Source organism: Varanus komodoensis, unplaced genomic scaffold (assembly GCF_004798865.1).
Source record: "Varanus komodoensis strain SLA01 unplaced genomic scaffold, ASM479886v1 scaffold9, whole genome shotgun sequence".
Lineage (NCBI taxonomy): Eukaryota > Metazoa > Chordata > Lepidosauria > Squamata > Varanidae > Varanus > Varanus komodoensis.
In genome coordinates this window covers 12,035-27,723 of record NW_025336598.1, presented here as the reverse complement: position 1 = coordinate 27,723, position 15,689 = coordinate 12,035, and the positions used below count along the sequence as shown (strand labels likewise).

Genomic DNA, 15,689 nt, shown 5'->3' with positions numbered 1-15,689 from the left:
CGAAAGCTCTGAGGGAGGCCGGGTAAATGACCTAGACAGGCTGTATCTGGCCTGCGGGCCATAGTTTGAGGTCCCATATTCAAGGCCAATGGCTACTTACACTTTGCTTCATGCACCAGAGCTCTGACTGTGTGTGCATTCTAGGACAATTTTGACACCAAGGAAATTTTTTTGGAAGTGATTTTTAATGCAGTCTATCTGCCAACAGAACAGACTGTAATAATAGGCTTCTTTTGCATATTCATTTGTGCACATCAGTTGAGCTCGTAACAGGTTTGCTGGATGTTCAAAATCTTATCATAAGGAACCACCAAATTGCATTTTAAGCTACCTTGAGTTTCAGGGGGGCAGCCGCTTCAAGAAAAATGCCACATGTCATTGTGAGCTATTCCCTGCTCCCTCATTTCCATTTTAAAACAAGTTTCATTCCAAGCTCCCAAACAATTTTTTAAACTCTAGGGTGCTTAAAATGCAGAACAAGAAGTTCTGTGGTGGAAACTCTGAAAGAAAAAAGCTGTCCAAAAACCCAGATGTACTCACAGATGGTGTGCATGCACTATTTTGGATCGTGAACATTATCTGTAATGTTTAGTTGGGAACTACAAGGAACAGTGTAAGCATTATTTTTTTAAATTTCAAGAAGGATGTTTTTCTCATTCTAACCGCTTTCCATTACCCACTTTTAAAACATTAAAAACAGAGTTTATATTTGTTTAAATGTTTTACTAAATGGTTTAGATCTAGGAAGTATTTCCTGACAGCTAGGACTCCTTGGGTACAAAAAGGGCTTCCATGGGAGGTGGTCGAAGCCCCATTGGTGAGGGTGTTCTAGGATAGGCTGGACATGGACATGGTAGGCATGTCATGAGCGGAACTGGCTGGAACTGGGGGTCAGACTAGATGGCTCACTCTGTTTCTGGCTCTGTTTCTGACTCACTCTGTTTCTATGTTGTTGGTGAAATAATTACTTTATTTAGTAAAACACAAGCAGAAGATCAACTATTTTCTGCATATGCTGAAAGCCATGGCCAATATCTTACAAGATGAGGCCTTGACAAAAACCCGATACAGAGCAAGCATCCTCCCAGCAGCCACCTCCATAAACATCAGCACTATTAGGATCTTAAAGCTAGCATTCAGTCTTGTATTACAAAAGCTCACAAATTTCAGTGCTGTGAATGGATATTTCCCTTGATAGAAGCTCTGGACTTATATTACACAATCTTTTTAGTGAAATAAAATGTGGATTGTTGATGTGGATTATGTATGATGAATGCTGAATGCTGAATCCTGGAAGCAACTTTTGAGATCCAGTGTGGTATAGTAATTAAGAATGCTGGACTGGGACTCAGTAGGTCTGGATTCTTGTTTCCACTCAGCCATGGAATTCACCAGGGAACTGTGGGTCAGTCACTCTCTCTCAGTTTAACCTACATCAAAAGGTTGTTGCGAGGATAAAATGAAGAGATGAACCTTGTAAGACACCTTGGGTTCCTTGCAAGAGGAAGATTCTTTGAAGTAACTTCAACTCAGGAAAATTCAGAAACCTGTACTCATACAAAATATGGCAACCAGGTTGGTTTCCTGGACTTCATGAAGGGACCATATATCACTGATATTAAAGTCCCCTGGCTACTGATAGGTTTCTGGATGCAGTATTGGTAAATTACTTTTAAAGACCTTGGTGATTCAGTCCAAAATATCTTTAGGAGCATCTTTGTCCATATGTTCCATCTCACTTGGTACAGTAATCTGAGGACAGCTGAAGCTTGCTTCTGAAGGACTGATGTCAATTAGCCAGATGTCATTTTGATGGTCTTCCTTAAACTTTGGGATGGTCTGCTGGGTGAGATGTGTCCGATTCCAAGACTGTTACTTCAAAAGGGGATTAAATATGTATAATATGTAAATATGAGGTCCCTGAATGGAAAGTGTCCACAGCGCCATCTGGTCTGTCTTTTTGGATGAGTTTCAATTACTGCAGCCTGAGGATGTGGACAAGGTGCTTGGACTGGTCCAACCCACCACCATTTTGCTCGACCCTCATGCCCTTCATGGCTGCTCATCAGAGCCAAAGATGGAATATGTACCTGGATCCGGGAGGTTATTAACGATTCTCTGAGGGAAGATCAGGTTCCTTCCCCTTTGACAGAGGCAGTGATCAGGCCCATCCTGAAGAGGGTGACCCTTGATCAAGAGATAGCCTTCAATTACTTCCAAGCTGGAGGAAGGTCCACTCGCAGGCACTCACCCGGCTCTGGGAGGGAGAGTGGGAGCGGGAAGATGGAAGATGGGTGCGGAGCAGCTTCCCCTGGCCAGGAGAGGGCCACAAGGAGGGAGGTAATGGCTGCTTTCCATGGGTCAAGGTGAGGGAAGGCGAGGGACAGGGCTGTGGCCAGCCAAGCAGGGCACTTCCCACCTCTCCCTGCAGTGGGGGAAAGAAGCATGCTGGCCACCCAATAGCAATGGTGGCTTGCCCTGAGAAGGCCATGGTGGTGGTGTGGGAGCTGTGGCCCTGCTCCTGCTCCACCTCGGCCTGTCCACCCCCAGGCTCGGTGAGGCAACCACAGCTTGGCCCACATCCCAGGGATGTGGCTCATATAGTTAAAAATATATTTTAAAACTTATATTTTTCTTACCTTCTATCATTTTAGTGTCTTCGTCTCTCTTCCCACCACCCTCCTCTCTTCTGTATTCCTGCTCTGTATTCCCACTCTGTATTCAGAGCCAACGCATTGTGCAATAGGGGGAAGAGCTGGCTCATGCACAGTGGAAGATTGCTGTTACAATTTGGCACATGCGCCAGCTCTTTGCTAGTCTCCAAAACTGAAAGAGTTTCAGAGAATGCCTGCACTGGCTAAGAGCTTTCGGACTCGTTCGGAGATTGTTTTCTCTGAATTAGTCCGAAAGCTGTGAGGCAGGCCAGGTAAATGACCTTTGCGGGCCGTATTTGGCCTGCGGGCCATAGTATGAGGACCCCTGCCTTAGGATCTGGCATGGAGGTCCTTCTTTGGGAGCCCTCCTTGAAGGCAATTAGGAGGGTGGCTACCTGGAGAAGGAGATTCTTGGCAGTGGCACCCCGGCTATGGAATGCACTTCCCAGAGAGGTTCACTGGCATTGACTCAGTATTCTTTTCAGTTGTAGGCTAAAACCTTTTTATTTGCTCATCATTTTAAGGTTGATTAGGTTTTAATGTGGGTTTTCTTATTGGACTTATTGGATGCTGTGCTTCATTTTATTCTGTTTTTATTTTAGACCATCCTGACACTGTAGTTGTTGGATGGTACATAAAAGCTTTAAATAGGTAGATATCTTCTGACAGGCCTTCCCAGATTATTAATATTTATCAAATATATTGAATTTAATATGTTTGGATTGCTCTTCATTTTAAATTGTTGTAAACTTCACTGAGCGTGTGGTAATTGAGTGGTGTATAAAAATCAGAAATAAATAAGAAAGGTGGGATATGAAGGTAATAATGTCTTGAGTAATATTCCTCTAGTGCTCAGAAAGCAGAAGATAATGAAGTAGCTTGGTATTCCTTTTCTTTAGCATATTTTGCTGTGGCTCTCCTGACTGGTAAAAAGTTGTTTTACTAGTGGCCCAACTACTCTTCAGCCAAAGAAGATTCCACATTAATCTTCCAAACGTGACCTGCTACAATTGCTGAGTCAGCCACTAGTAGGAGGAGGGGTGTCTGCAGTTTAATGTCACCTGAATGTTTTCATTTTTAGAATAATTTCTGTGTAAATGTATACTTATTAAACCTTACACATAACAATAACAAAGTCTGAGACAATTTTAAAAGCTTCCCCATACAAACAAAAAAGAACATTTATGTCCTGATATGGTTTCTCATTCTTGCTTCCTGGGAATTGTGAAATTGCATAAGTGGTAGGATTATAAATATTCCTGATTTTCAGTTATACACAGTTTAATCAAAGCCAGTAAACTAATCACATGTAAGCTGATCATGAAACATTTTTCTAGCCCAGCAGCTATATTACATATGAAAACCAGAATATTTGTTTCAATTGTACTGGGACATGATATATTGTTAGCATAATAGAGGTTGACCATGAAACCTATGTGTTTAATTGCTAATATTTCAGAATGACAGTTTTCTTTGAAGTGGTAAAGTTGGTCTTTCACCAGATGTTCAGCATGAGTGTAAAACAGCTTACCATTAGATGCAATAAAGATCAAAGGAAAATTACTTTAAGGAGGGCTGTTATTTGAGTGAAATGAGCAAATTTAATTCTTAAAAAGTATTTAAAAGGCTAAACAAGCAAGCAAGACATTTAATGGATTCAAGGGTGAATTGGCACATGGAAGAGCAAGAGTCATCTGATGTTTTGAAGACTTAATATTTCTATGTCACATTTCAAGTTCTCAAAGCACTTCCCATACAGTTTCTCAGTAATCATTACAATTGTGCAGTATTGTTTTATTGATCTTACAGAGGGGAAGCTGAGATGGACAATACAGTGGCTTGCATAAGGCCATCTACCACATTTGGGGTTGAAGAGAGATTTCAGCCAAGCACATCTTGGTTCAGAGTTAAGTCTCGTGCAGCTTAGTCCTAGACATGTATAAACGGAAGTATAACGGCCTAACTCCTAAACTTTGCCAAGGGATTTGCACGAATGCCTGAGGGCTAAATCTGCATAGGAAGATGGGACTGAGCATGTTGGACCTGCTACCAGTCTCTCCATGCATACTAGCATTTACCTCCTTAGTCTTCACTCTTGTTCCTTTTATCCTATTTTATTGGGATCTGTAACCACATTGGGAGCTCAACTCATGTTCAAGCAAGCGAGAATACAATACCCTTACAGATCTCTTGCTCAGCTTGGCAAAATTGGAAAGTCAAGCATAGGGATGTGTGAATCAGCAAAACCTGAGCTTACTGAAGTTCTCCAAATTCCATCTTGATCCTTGCTCTTAGTATACTCTATATCAGATTGTAAGGTTTGTTTTTCCTTTTCACAAGAAACTCCATGCAGATTTTGGTGTAGATTTTTCCAGTACAGGCGTCAATTGTGCACATGCTTTCAAACATTTTTTTTTGGGGGGGGGGCACGAGTCACATAAGAAATTCAGAAATGCACAAACTTTGACCACAGATTACATCTGAGTCTGTGTTCACTCTAATGAGCTATGCTGACATGAATTGCTCATACATTCCTACATAGTGTGTGTAGACAAGGGCCTATGTGTGGCCCTCACACATCGTCACCATTAGACTCCTGTACAGGATTGAGGCCTTAGCTATTTTACCACAACTAATAAGAATTTATTGCCACTTGAAAGATAACCAGGTAGAATGATAGCAATGATATAAAAAGAATTCAAATGACACCATAAGAACAGAAGCAGCTCGAGTACATTAAAAATTAGTAAATGAAAACAGTTTGATCAATCAATGGAAAGCAAGCCATGAAATATTGTGGGCTTTCATGAGGTTAACAAAAGTCTACTGCACACACACAAGCAGCCTTTACTTCACAAGTGGAAAGAATGCTACAGGGTGGTGTAACTTGGTGTCCTGCAACAGCAGGGGGTTGGACTTGATGGCCTTCATGACCCCTTCCAACTCTACTATTCTGTGATTCTATGAACCAAATAAAGTGCAGGGAAGTCCTATCTAGTTGTTCAGATGCAATTTATATTTTATTTTTTGGCAGTGCATGTTAAAAGAATTTGTGTAACAAAATATGAGCGAGTCTCCCCACAGCTGCTGCATATTATTACTCCCAAGTTACCTATGCAAGCATAGAAAATTACATAAGCTATTATCTTCTGGGACAGGTCTTATTATTTTTCTCCCTCAAGTCCTGTAGATAGTGATCTTCATGTTTTCCATAGGGTCAGCTTTAGGCATTGACATCACAGAAACTTATATTTTATATCTCTACATCCTCAAAATATAATAAATTGGGTACAGAATACAAAAGAAGCAGGTATTGAAAATATTAGATCATGTAAATATCCATTTTGGCAGAAAGTGTACAACAATCTTGTGACAAGTAAAGACACTGTTGTTTCTAGTACATCAGATTTAGGGAACAAACTCATGGGCCCTAGACATTGTCGGAGCAGGGGGAGTCACAGGGTTATTCAGATTCCTAGCTCCCAAGTAAGACCAACATTCTACTGTCAGTGCTGTAATTCATAGCTCCAGCCATGTTCTCCCAACCATTATGGAAAGAATGCATTCCTGGTTTTGTAAGGTTGGGAAAGCAATGTTGGAGCAGGGGTGTTTCAGGGTGCATGGAGGGGAGAAGCCTGGAGTGGTCAACTGGAAGCATCCTGAAGCTACCTGAGTCTCCTTCCTTACCTTTTTCAGACACCATCACTGATAGCCACAAACAGCCATGAAGCTCCCCTCTTCTGCTTCTCCCACTCCATACTGGATAAGTGTGAGCATCTGAATTCAGAGGCTTACTCTCACCTCAATTTTAAATTATATTTTCTAAGCAGTTTAAATGCCATAGAACCATCAATTTGTTTAGATAATGGTTGTAGTTACACAACCATAATCACAAGGAGTAATGCACAAGAAGTAATAAAATTTAATGCTTTCTTGAAAAAAACCATGTTTTTGATATTTGCTGCCATTGTCAAAGATTTTTAAAAATAAGAGAAAGCACAGAGGCCATATCTTTAGAATATCAGCTGAAAGTTACCACTTAGTGATTTGTGCTACATTACTTCTTCAGAACAACAAGGCAACTAGAATCCTATCTGTCTTGGAAGGTCTTTATACCAACCCCACCCCATTTCTATGGCAAGTACATCCTAATTAGCTTCATCCTTGAACTAATTTGTTGGAGCCCCACATTTTCTTTTTTTAAACAAGTTTTATTTGAAATTAAAATCCTAAATAACAAAACTACAAACTACAAACAACATCCATCATCAAAAACATCGAGCCCGCTGGGTCAGCCCACACACCCTTCTTTTTCCATTTATGATAACTTAAAAACATATTTAAATCTATGTAAAGTCCCGTTTCTCTAGCAATAATAAAGAGTCCCAAGTTTGATAGAAGTCAGTATCTTCCTTCTCCTTCAATGATAAAGTCAAACTATCCATTTCTGCACAGTTCAGGATCTTTTTTAGAATCAGTTCATCGGTGGATAGTTCTTCACTTTTCCAGTGATGAGCAAATGCAACCCTCGCCGCAGTGATTACATGTAAAATCAAATACATTTCTTGTTTACTAATGTCCTCTGGTATAACGCCTAATAAAAAAACTTCAGGTTTAAAAGCTAAAGGTTTTTGTAACATTTCCTCAAGCCATTTATGTATTTTAATCCAATACTTTTTCACATTATCTCAAGTCCACCACATATGATAAAAAGTACCCAATTTATGTTTACATTTCTGGAGCCCCACATTTTCATGCATCCTTCCCTGGGCAACTGATGGACTATGGCTGCGTACTGTTTTTTGCCTTTCTGTGTTTTTTTCTTATTCTTAATTCCTGTTTTCTATCCCTTCTGGGAGAGTTGATCAACATGTCTGTTCACTTATGATGTAAAACTGCTTAAGATGAAGCTTTTGTAAAACTTCAGAATTACTCTCATTGATAGACAGCATGTTTTACAGCATGAGTCTACAGAGTTACTGTATTTTTCTGTGTATAAGATGATACTTTTTCTTTAAAATATTTACCTAAAAATGGAGGGGCGTCTTATACATGGGGGGGCCGAGAGGAGAACCATGGACGTGCTGCGTGATGGGTGCAATCGTGGGTGCAATCAGGGGGAGACTGGTGCAGGCGCAGGCACACTTGGGAGGAGACTGTCATGATTGCAGGTGCAATCGGGGGAGGCGGGCACAGGAGCGTGTGTGTGGGAAGGCGGGGAGGTGGCAGGTGTGTGCATGCAGCAGCAGCAGCTTGCTTGCTCAGAGATCAATAAGAAAAGTGGGGGACGTCCTATACATGGGGGCGTCTTACAGTCGGAAAAATATGGTAATGCCCAATTAAGGGAATGCCATTTAAGATACTGCAGAGCTGATTTTATTTATGGAAAATGTCCTTTTGCTAATAAAGAAAAGAGAGAAGAAAAAAAAGAGAGATTTGCAGTAATTCTAATTAATGTGTTAGATATCAAGAAAAATCTGCGACATAGGACTCCAGAAGGTTTATCATGTGTCATTTGCTCCAGCAGCTTGATTACTTAATACTTGTAGAATACTTTTCCCCCTGTCTTGCAAGGCCAGTATTCTTTGTAGTCTTGCATGGGTAATTAATTTTAAATCTTATTTTTTTAATTTACCTTTTTAAAATAGCTGCACCATCAATGGGAAGTTGTACAATCTCATGTATCTTTCTATTTTTCCCCAAGGGATATCAATACATTAGCAAAGAAAGGTCATGCTGTGGGAAGTGTATGAAGACTATGTGTGAAGAGACAACACTTCACTTTCGGGGAGATGGAGATGTTGTCCGTTGGCATGAAGTAAGTCACAGTTTTAAAGGAGAGAAATTGACTGGATTTGCACAATATACTAAGCCACTGGAGTGTAACATGTCACATGAAACCCCTTGTTTATAAACCACCCCAAGTTGCCATGGCTTGTTCTAGAATTTTGGCTTAGCATTTTGGCTTAGGTTTTGGACCTGTGGTTTAGCATGTCATCTGAACCCGGATAACAATGTAAATCATAGTCAAACAAAAGAATAAACAAAAAAACACAAATCCTTCAACAGTGGCAAAGGTTTGCTGGCTGCTCTGTTCCATCTCCTTCTCAAACTCCTCTTTGGACTTGAGGTAGAGTAGGTTCATGGCAGGCGAAGAGTCCACTCAGCATTCATTCCTCGGGAGGAAGCAACCAAGCAGGCCTTTTCTGCCTGCCCCTCAGCTTGACTTTTGCTTTTGCTGGTCAGGCTGTGATGATGTCAGTGCCATACAGAATGGCTGTTCCCTCAATACAGATGGTGAGAACTTCATGAGTCGTGCTGTGGGGCTGATCCTGCCAGTCACCATTGGAGCCCTCTCTCTTCTGCTCAACTGCCAGCAAACTTCTCACTAGCTGAGTTGTGGAGGAATGATTCTGCATGCAGTTATGGACAGCAGGACCAACCTCTGCCAGTGCAGCCCTTCCTTTCCCCTTTCTTAGCTGGAATCCCCTGCCAAATGTAAGCCGAGGATGGACCTGAAGTGAATATATCCCATGTGTCTACTTTTTCTTCTGGTATCAGAGGCATAGTTGTTGCATAAAAGGCAGTGATTGTTTTGTCTTTTGAAGATTGAGCAGTTACACAATTAGTTACATGAATCAGCTTGGTACTAATGCTTCTGTACCACTGATTTCCTCATTTACTTGAGGCAAGAATTGTAAGAGAATGAAGCAAAGGCACCTTCTGATTTTCCTTCCCGAGCAAATAAGGGTGACTCCTTTATCCATCTTGTGCTGCATCACTATTTCAGAATGGATACCTGTTTTTTATTTTTATTGTATTTTTGCTGCTGGCTTTTCCATGTTGTCTTGTTGATTTTATTCTGAATGACTGTTTCTGCATTTCAAATGGTACATTGTGCTGGATATTGCAATTAAATTTGGGAGGAATACACAATGCTACTTTCTTCTGTACTGCAGTTCCCTGCACAGCAAGCATGTTTTCATTTGGAAAGGCTCCTTACAGATTGTGGTCTTAATTCATCCAGCAGGTGACTAGGCTAGATGACCCCCAAGGCCACCCACTAGCTCAGTGATTCTTGATGTCACAGTGGGTTTAATACAGTGGAGTTAACTGTACACTTAGCTCTCCCACTGAAATAAATAAGTCTTTAAAATATTGATTTTGGCTGGATTTGGCTCATAATTGTTGCATTAACCCTGCAGTTCATCATCTTATTACCATTTATACACTTCATGTCATTTAGAAAAGATTGTTTTTTACCTTTTTGCTTTAATAACTTGTGATGGTTTAAGAATCAATGAAAACAAATGAAAATAAATACAAAATTAAGAACAAACTAAATCAGAATAATAAACTAATAGCACAAAGAATCAAATGGGGAATGAAGATGAAGCCAATGGAATCTGCCTGAGGGGAGAGTTGCAATCCAGCCCTCCTACAGAAAATGCTGGTGATCTAATCTCTGAAAGCAGAGGCAGGCAGAGAAGGGTTCAGAAGAACGTCATGGATAGATTTAGATCGGAGCAGGCGGTTCTATGTCTTACGGCAGACTTTAACAGCCAGTTTCCTGGAACCCTACGGTCCCATGAAAGGTCACTGGTAAACATACATACATACATACATAATGTTTTCACATTCATGTTTGTGAAATATATTTTATTTATATATGTGTGTGTGTGTGTGTGTGAACATGAGTTATTTAATAATTTCAATAGTCTAAATAGCCATAATAATAATTGTTTAAATTAATTGGAAACAAATGGAGCAAAATTGAATAAATAGCACATTGTTACTATTTTAAGCAGGGTTTCCCTGAGACATGAAAATTATTTCAAGAGTTCTTCCAATGTGAAAATGTTGAGAAAGGCCATCCCAGACTATTTGGAGTTTTCTATGTCCTCCCTAATTATGTGGGTAACTGCTGATTTTTGATACTGAGGAAGGTGGCCTTCCATGGCAAGTCCCTTTTACCAACCCATAAAACCATGGGTGCTAAATCCTGGACTTAAAACTGTTAAAAGCAAATGCAGCACAATAATGAAACCTGAACATTACCAGGTCATAGAATTGTGGTGGGAGGATCTATTTTCAGGAAGGGATGCTCCTGCTAAGTACATCATCCAAGGTTTGTGAAAGGAATACCACACTACTAGAAATTGGTACTTTAGTGAAAGGCAACAAAGTACTTGTTGAATATTGTCTTCAGATAGCTCATCAGCCAACAGTACATCCACCTTCTGAAATACAGTTTATTATTTATTTATTTAGAAAATTTCTATGCCGCCCCATTCGCCGAAGCCTCGGGGTGGCTCACAAAACATCAATTAAAATATAATACACTAAAAATATAAAACGAATTAACAATATAAAATAAGTCTGCATTTGACCTGCTACTCAAAACACCTGTTTAGGACATCCACCTTTACATTTGTTCAGCTTACAAGGGGCATTATTGAGTTTCATACACATGATGGCACCTCAGCCCAAATTCCTGAAGTAGTTGACTACATTTTCAAGGTATCTTTCAAGATATCTGGGTTTACCCCTTATCATAGAGGCATAACTATTTCATATACCCAACCAGCAATTATTTGGCTACTTTCTAAAAGCCAAAAATCAAACATAAAAGTAATATATAGCACCTCTTCAACCACACTGTTTGTATCCTGTTAAAGATATGGCTAACTTTAGAGTCACTAAGTGAGGAATGGTTTAATGGGAACTAATTTGCCACTTCCACATCCAGGAATTTTCATTAGAGGAAGTATCCCTCTCTCATGCATAGGCTGTCTCTCTTCTAGCCATGCTTACTTCCAGTCGATTCTAATGAACTTCAAGCTGTGCTTGCATGGTTTAACAGGCATTCAAAAATACCAGATGTTGTGTGTACAAAACCCCTACTGTTTTGTTTGATATAAATAGTCTAGATGGTCTTATAATCTTAGCTAGATTTTCTGCATCAGACCACACAGCAAGCAGCCTTGCAGCTTGAGTTTGTTAGTGGTATAGCTTCTGTGTGCCTTTGCTATGATATACTAAGGCAGTTTCCAACACATTCAACATAGACTTACTATCTTTAAAGAGGTGGGAAAGGGGGATCCAGAAAATGCAAGTCTGGTCAGTTTGCATCAGATAGCAATGAAGGTATTACTGCAGGTTATAAAGCAGTGATATAATCATTTCAGTAACACTGAAGTGATGATTAGCAGAAGCCAGAATGAATTTGGCAAGAATTAATCTCAGCAGTCTAATCTTATCTCTGTTTTGACTGTGTTGTTAGTTTAGTGAATGTACAGACAAAATCTTGGTTTCAGCTAAATAACATTTCTCCATGTTATTTCATTTAGATCACTGGTTAAATGTGGTTGAAATTATTAGAAAAAACATACTTAAAGAGCACTCATCAGTAGTTTCTCATCAATCAGGAGTGAAATTTAGACCTGGATTCTGCGGAGCACAGCAGTGGGTCTACTATGCTACTACATTTTATTATTAAGAGGAGAAGGTAGAGGGAATCTTTGTCAAATTTGCAGATCACACAAAAGTGAGAAAGATAGCTAACACCTATGGGGGCCACCGGCTTGAGGGACTGATAAGGCCGCACTCAGCCACTGCAAGCCCTTTTGGCTCTGGCCTATTGGCAGAGGCAGAGGCTGGGAGAGAGCAATGAGTGGCCAGGGGACTGGCGAAGGCAAGGTAGGAGCTGGGCAGTGGAGCAGAGGGCCAGGAGCAGCTGAGAGGAAGGAGGCAGGGCCAAAGAGGCTAGAGGGACCAGGAGGAAGCAGAGGGGTGGGGCGTCATCCCTTGTCTACATCCCTTGTCTACATCCCTTGGCTACGGCCCGGGCACTTCCCTGAGACATAGAGGTTTGATTGTTTGTTTGTTTGTTTTGTTTGTGCTGTGCTGTGCTTTGTTTTTCTTCCAATTTAAATTTAAGTTTATTTTATCCGTGTGTGTGTGTGTGTGTGAGTGGGTTTTCGTCTGGGATAACTGGGCGAATGAGAGGAACTACAGAGCTCACAAGACAGGGGACCAAGGTAAGGTCTCAGAAGGGATACCGATGGCAAACCAGGAGATGGCCTTGGCAGGAGTCACAGGTGTTGCTGTCCGCTGCGACAGCTGCGACATGTTCGCCCTTCTCCCCCAGCAGAGGCAGGGATACACTTGCCCTCGGTGCAAGATGGTGACCCTGCTAGAAGAGGAGGTGAGGTGCCTGAGGGCCGAGAGAGCTCTCCAGCCCCCCCCCGGAGCAGCCCCCCTCTGGACAGAGGGTTGAGGGAGAGGCCACGGGAGGAGCAGCTGCAGAGACATGGAGGTATGTCACCCACAGGAGGAGGAGGCCAGCACGGCCACCTCCTTCTCCTGGCACCAATCTGGAGCTGGGAAACAGGTTCTCTCCACTTGGGGAGGCTGGGGCTGATGAGGCCTCAGGGGACCAGCAGGACCCCCAGCCTGGGATGTCAGGCGGCAAGGGGGCTGCTGCAGGAGAGGCGAGGGCCAGGGCATGGCCGCCCACCAGCACCGGGAAGGTACGGTGGCGGGTGATTGTTGTTGGGGCTCCCTGCTGAGGGGCACTGAGCCGGCAGTGTGCCGCCCCAACCTGGAGACAAGGGAGGTTTGCTGCCTGCCGGGTGCATGCTTCTGGCATGTGAAGGACAGAGTGGAGTGTCCTGTTCACTCCGGGGGTCACCAGCCACTCCTGGAGATCCATGTGGGCACAAATGATGTGGCCAGGCAGGGTGTGGTTGGGACCACCAGGGACTTTGAGGCCTTGGGGAAGAAACTCAGGGAGCTGAAGGCCCAAGTGGCCTTCTTGTCAGTCTTACCTGTCTGGGGATTTGGGCCAGGCAGGGACAGGAGGGCCTCCGAGGTGAACGACTGGCTTAGGGTGTGGTGCCAGAAGGAACACTTCGGGTTCCTCGACCACGGCACTCGTTTTCTTGCCAATGGACTTCTGGCAAGGGACGGGTTACACCTCACGAGGATGGGGAAAGGGTCCTTTGGAGATGCTCTAGCGAGCTTCGTCCGGAAAACTTTGAACTGAGTCAGGGGGCGTTCAGGCCCCCCAGGAACGTGTCTGCACTGGGCAAGTGTAGGGGAGGATCAGGGCGCTGGGAGCAAGGTTTTAGAGATACTGCAGGGACTGACAGGACTCCTTCAGAGAGGGGCCAGGTATTAGGGAGGATGGGAGGAAGCAGGAGGCTGGGAACTCCAAGGGAAGGAAGCGGTGGGAAGGAGTTGAGGTGCATGTACACCAATGCTAGGACCATGGGAAATAAGCAGGAAGAGCTTGAAGCTCTCCTGGGAATAGGATGGTATGATCTGGTGGGAATCACAGACACTTGGTGGGATTAAGGGCAAGTCTGGAATGTGAACACAGAAGGGTATCACCTTTTTAGAAAGGACAGGAAGGGAAAGAGAGGTGGGGGTGTGGCTTTATATGTCAGGGAAGGGATATGATGCAGTGGGTTAGAATGCAGCACAGATGGGGATTCGGTAGAGGCAGTCAGGGGGGAACTTAGGGGTTTTGACAGGGAAAGAAACCTGACAGTGGGGTATGTTATGGCCCTCCAGGTCAACTTGAGACCCTGGATGATGTCCTGACAGGCCAGATTCTAAGGATATCTCAGGGGAGAGACACAGTAATTATGGGAGATTTCAATCTCCCGGATATTACTTGGAAGACTCACTCGGCGGTGACAGCCAGGTCATGTCGCTTCCTAGAAGCTATTGAGGGAGCGTTTTTCACACAGAGGGTCCGAGAGGCAACGAGGGGGGGAAACTTCCTTGACTTGGTCTTGACCAATAGAGAGGACCTGATAGATGAAGTACAGATTAGGGGAGCTCTGGATGCGAGTGATCACTCCATCCTTTGCTTTGAGATCAGGGGACTGCGGACGGGCAGCAGGTCGAGCACTAGAAGCTGGGACTTCCAGAGGGCCAAATTTGGCCAACTGAAGGCCAGACTGGGGAAAGTCTCCTGGGATAGGTTACTGGAAGGTAAGCGAGTTGAGGAGGAGTGGATGGCACTCAAAAGGGAGGTTTTGGAGGTGTAAGCCTTGACGATACCTCTAGCCAGTAAGGTGGGGAGGCAGGGGAGAGTGCCACCATGGATGCAAAAGGAGGTTGTTAGAGGGATTAGACGAAAGAGGAACCTCCGTAGGAAATGGGTACTGGGGCAAATAGACAAAAGGGTATACTGGGAGGAGGAGGCCCATTGCAGGAGGATTCTTCGCAAGGCTGATTACGAGCTGAGACTTGCCAAGAATATCAAGAGCAATCAAAAGGGCTTCTTTCAAGCATGTAAATAGAAAGAGGAAGGGGAGACAAGTGGTGGGACCACTAAATGAGGAAGGAGATCCAGTGACTGATATGAGGGAACAGGCACAGATACTAAATGACTATTTTGACAGCCACACAACACAGCTTCCGCAAAAACAGGTCCTGCCAGACAAACCTTGTGGAATTCTATGACAAGGTTTTGCGATGGCTAGATGGAGAGGATGCAGTGGATGTGGTACACCAGGATTTCAGCAAGGCCTTTGACAAAGTGCCCCATGATATCCTGGTGGAGAAACTGAGGAGTTTTGGGATACACCAAAGCACTGTCCGGTGGAATAGGGCATGGTTGACTGACCGAAAGCAGAGGGTAACCATTAACGGGGAATCATCTGGATGGTGGCCAGTGACAAGCGGGGTCCCCCAGGGCTCTGTCCTGGGGCCGATCCTGTTTAATATTTTCATTAAAGACATGGAAGAAGGGGTGAACGGTCTGCTGATCAAATCGCAGATGATACTAAAACTGGAGCAGTGGCCACAACAGAGGAGCAGGTACTCCAGATCGAAAAGGATCTAGACAGAGTATGGAAGTGGGCAGGAGACAACAGAATGGCGTTCAATATGGATAAGTGCAAGGTCTTGCACTTGGGGCATAGGAATAGCTGTCATAAGTACAGGTTAGGTGATAAGTGGCTGGAGAGCAGCACTTGTGAAAGGGACCTTGGGGTACTGGTTGACTGCAGGCTAAACATA

At 43.2% G+C, this 15,689-nt stretch overlaps 1 protein-coding gene across 1 annotated transcript in view; it reads left to right on the top strand.

Moving 5' to 3' along the window:
- LOC123017098 (von Willebrand factor-like) overlaps nucleotides 1-15,689 on the top strand; it is a 251,520-nt gene that overhangs the window by 229,755 nt on the left and 6,076 nt on the right. The window contains exon 40 of the mRNA XM_044418233.1: nucleotides 8,359-8,472. Coding sequence (XP_044274168.1) covers nucleotides 8,359-8,472 — 114 coding nt within the window. The remainder of the gene's footprint in view (nucleotides 1-8,358; nucleotides 8,473-15,689) is intronic.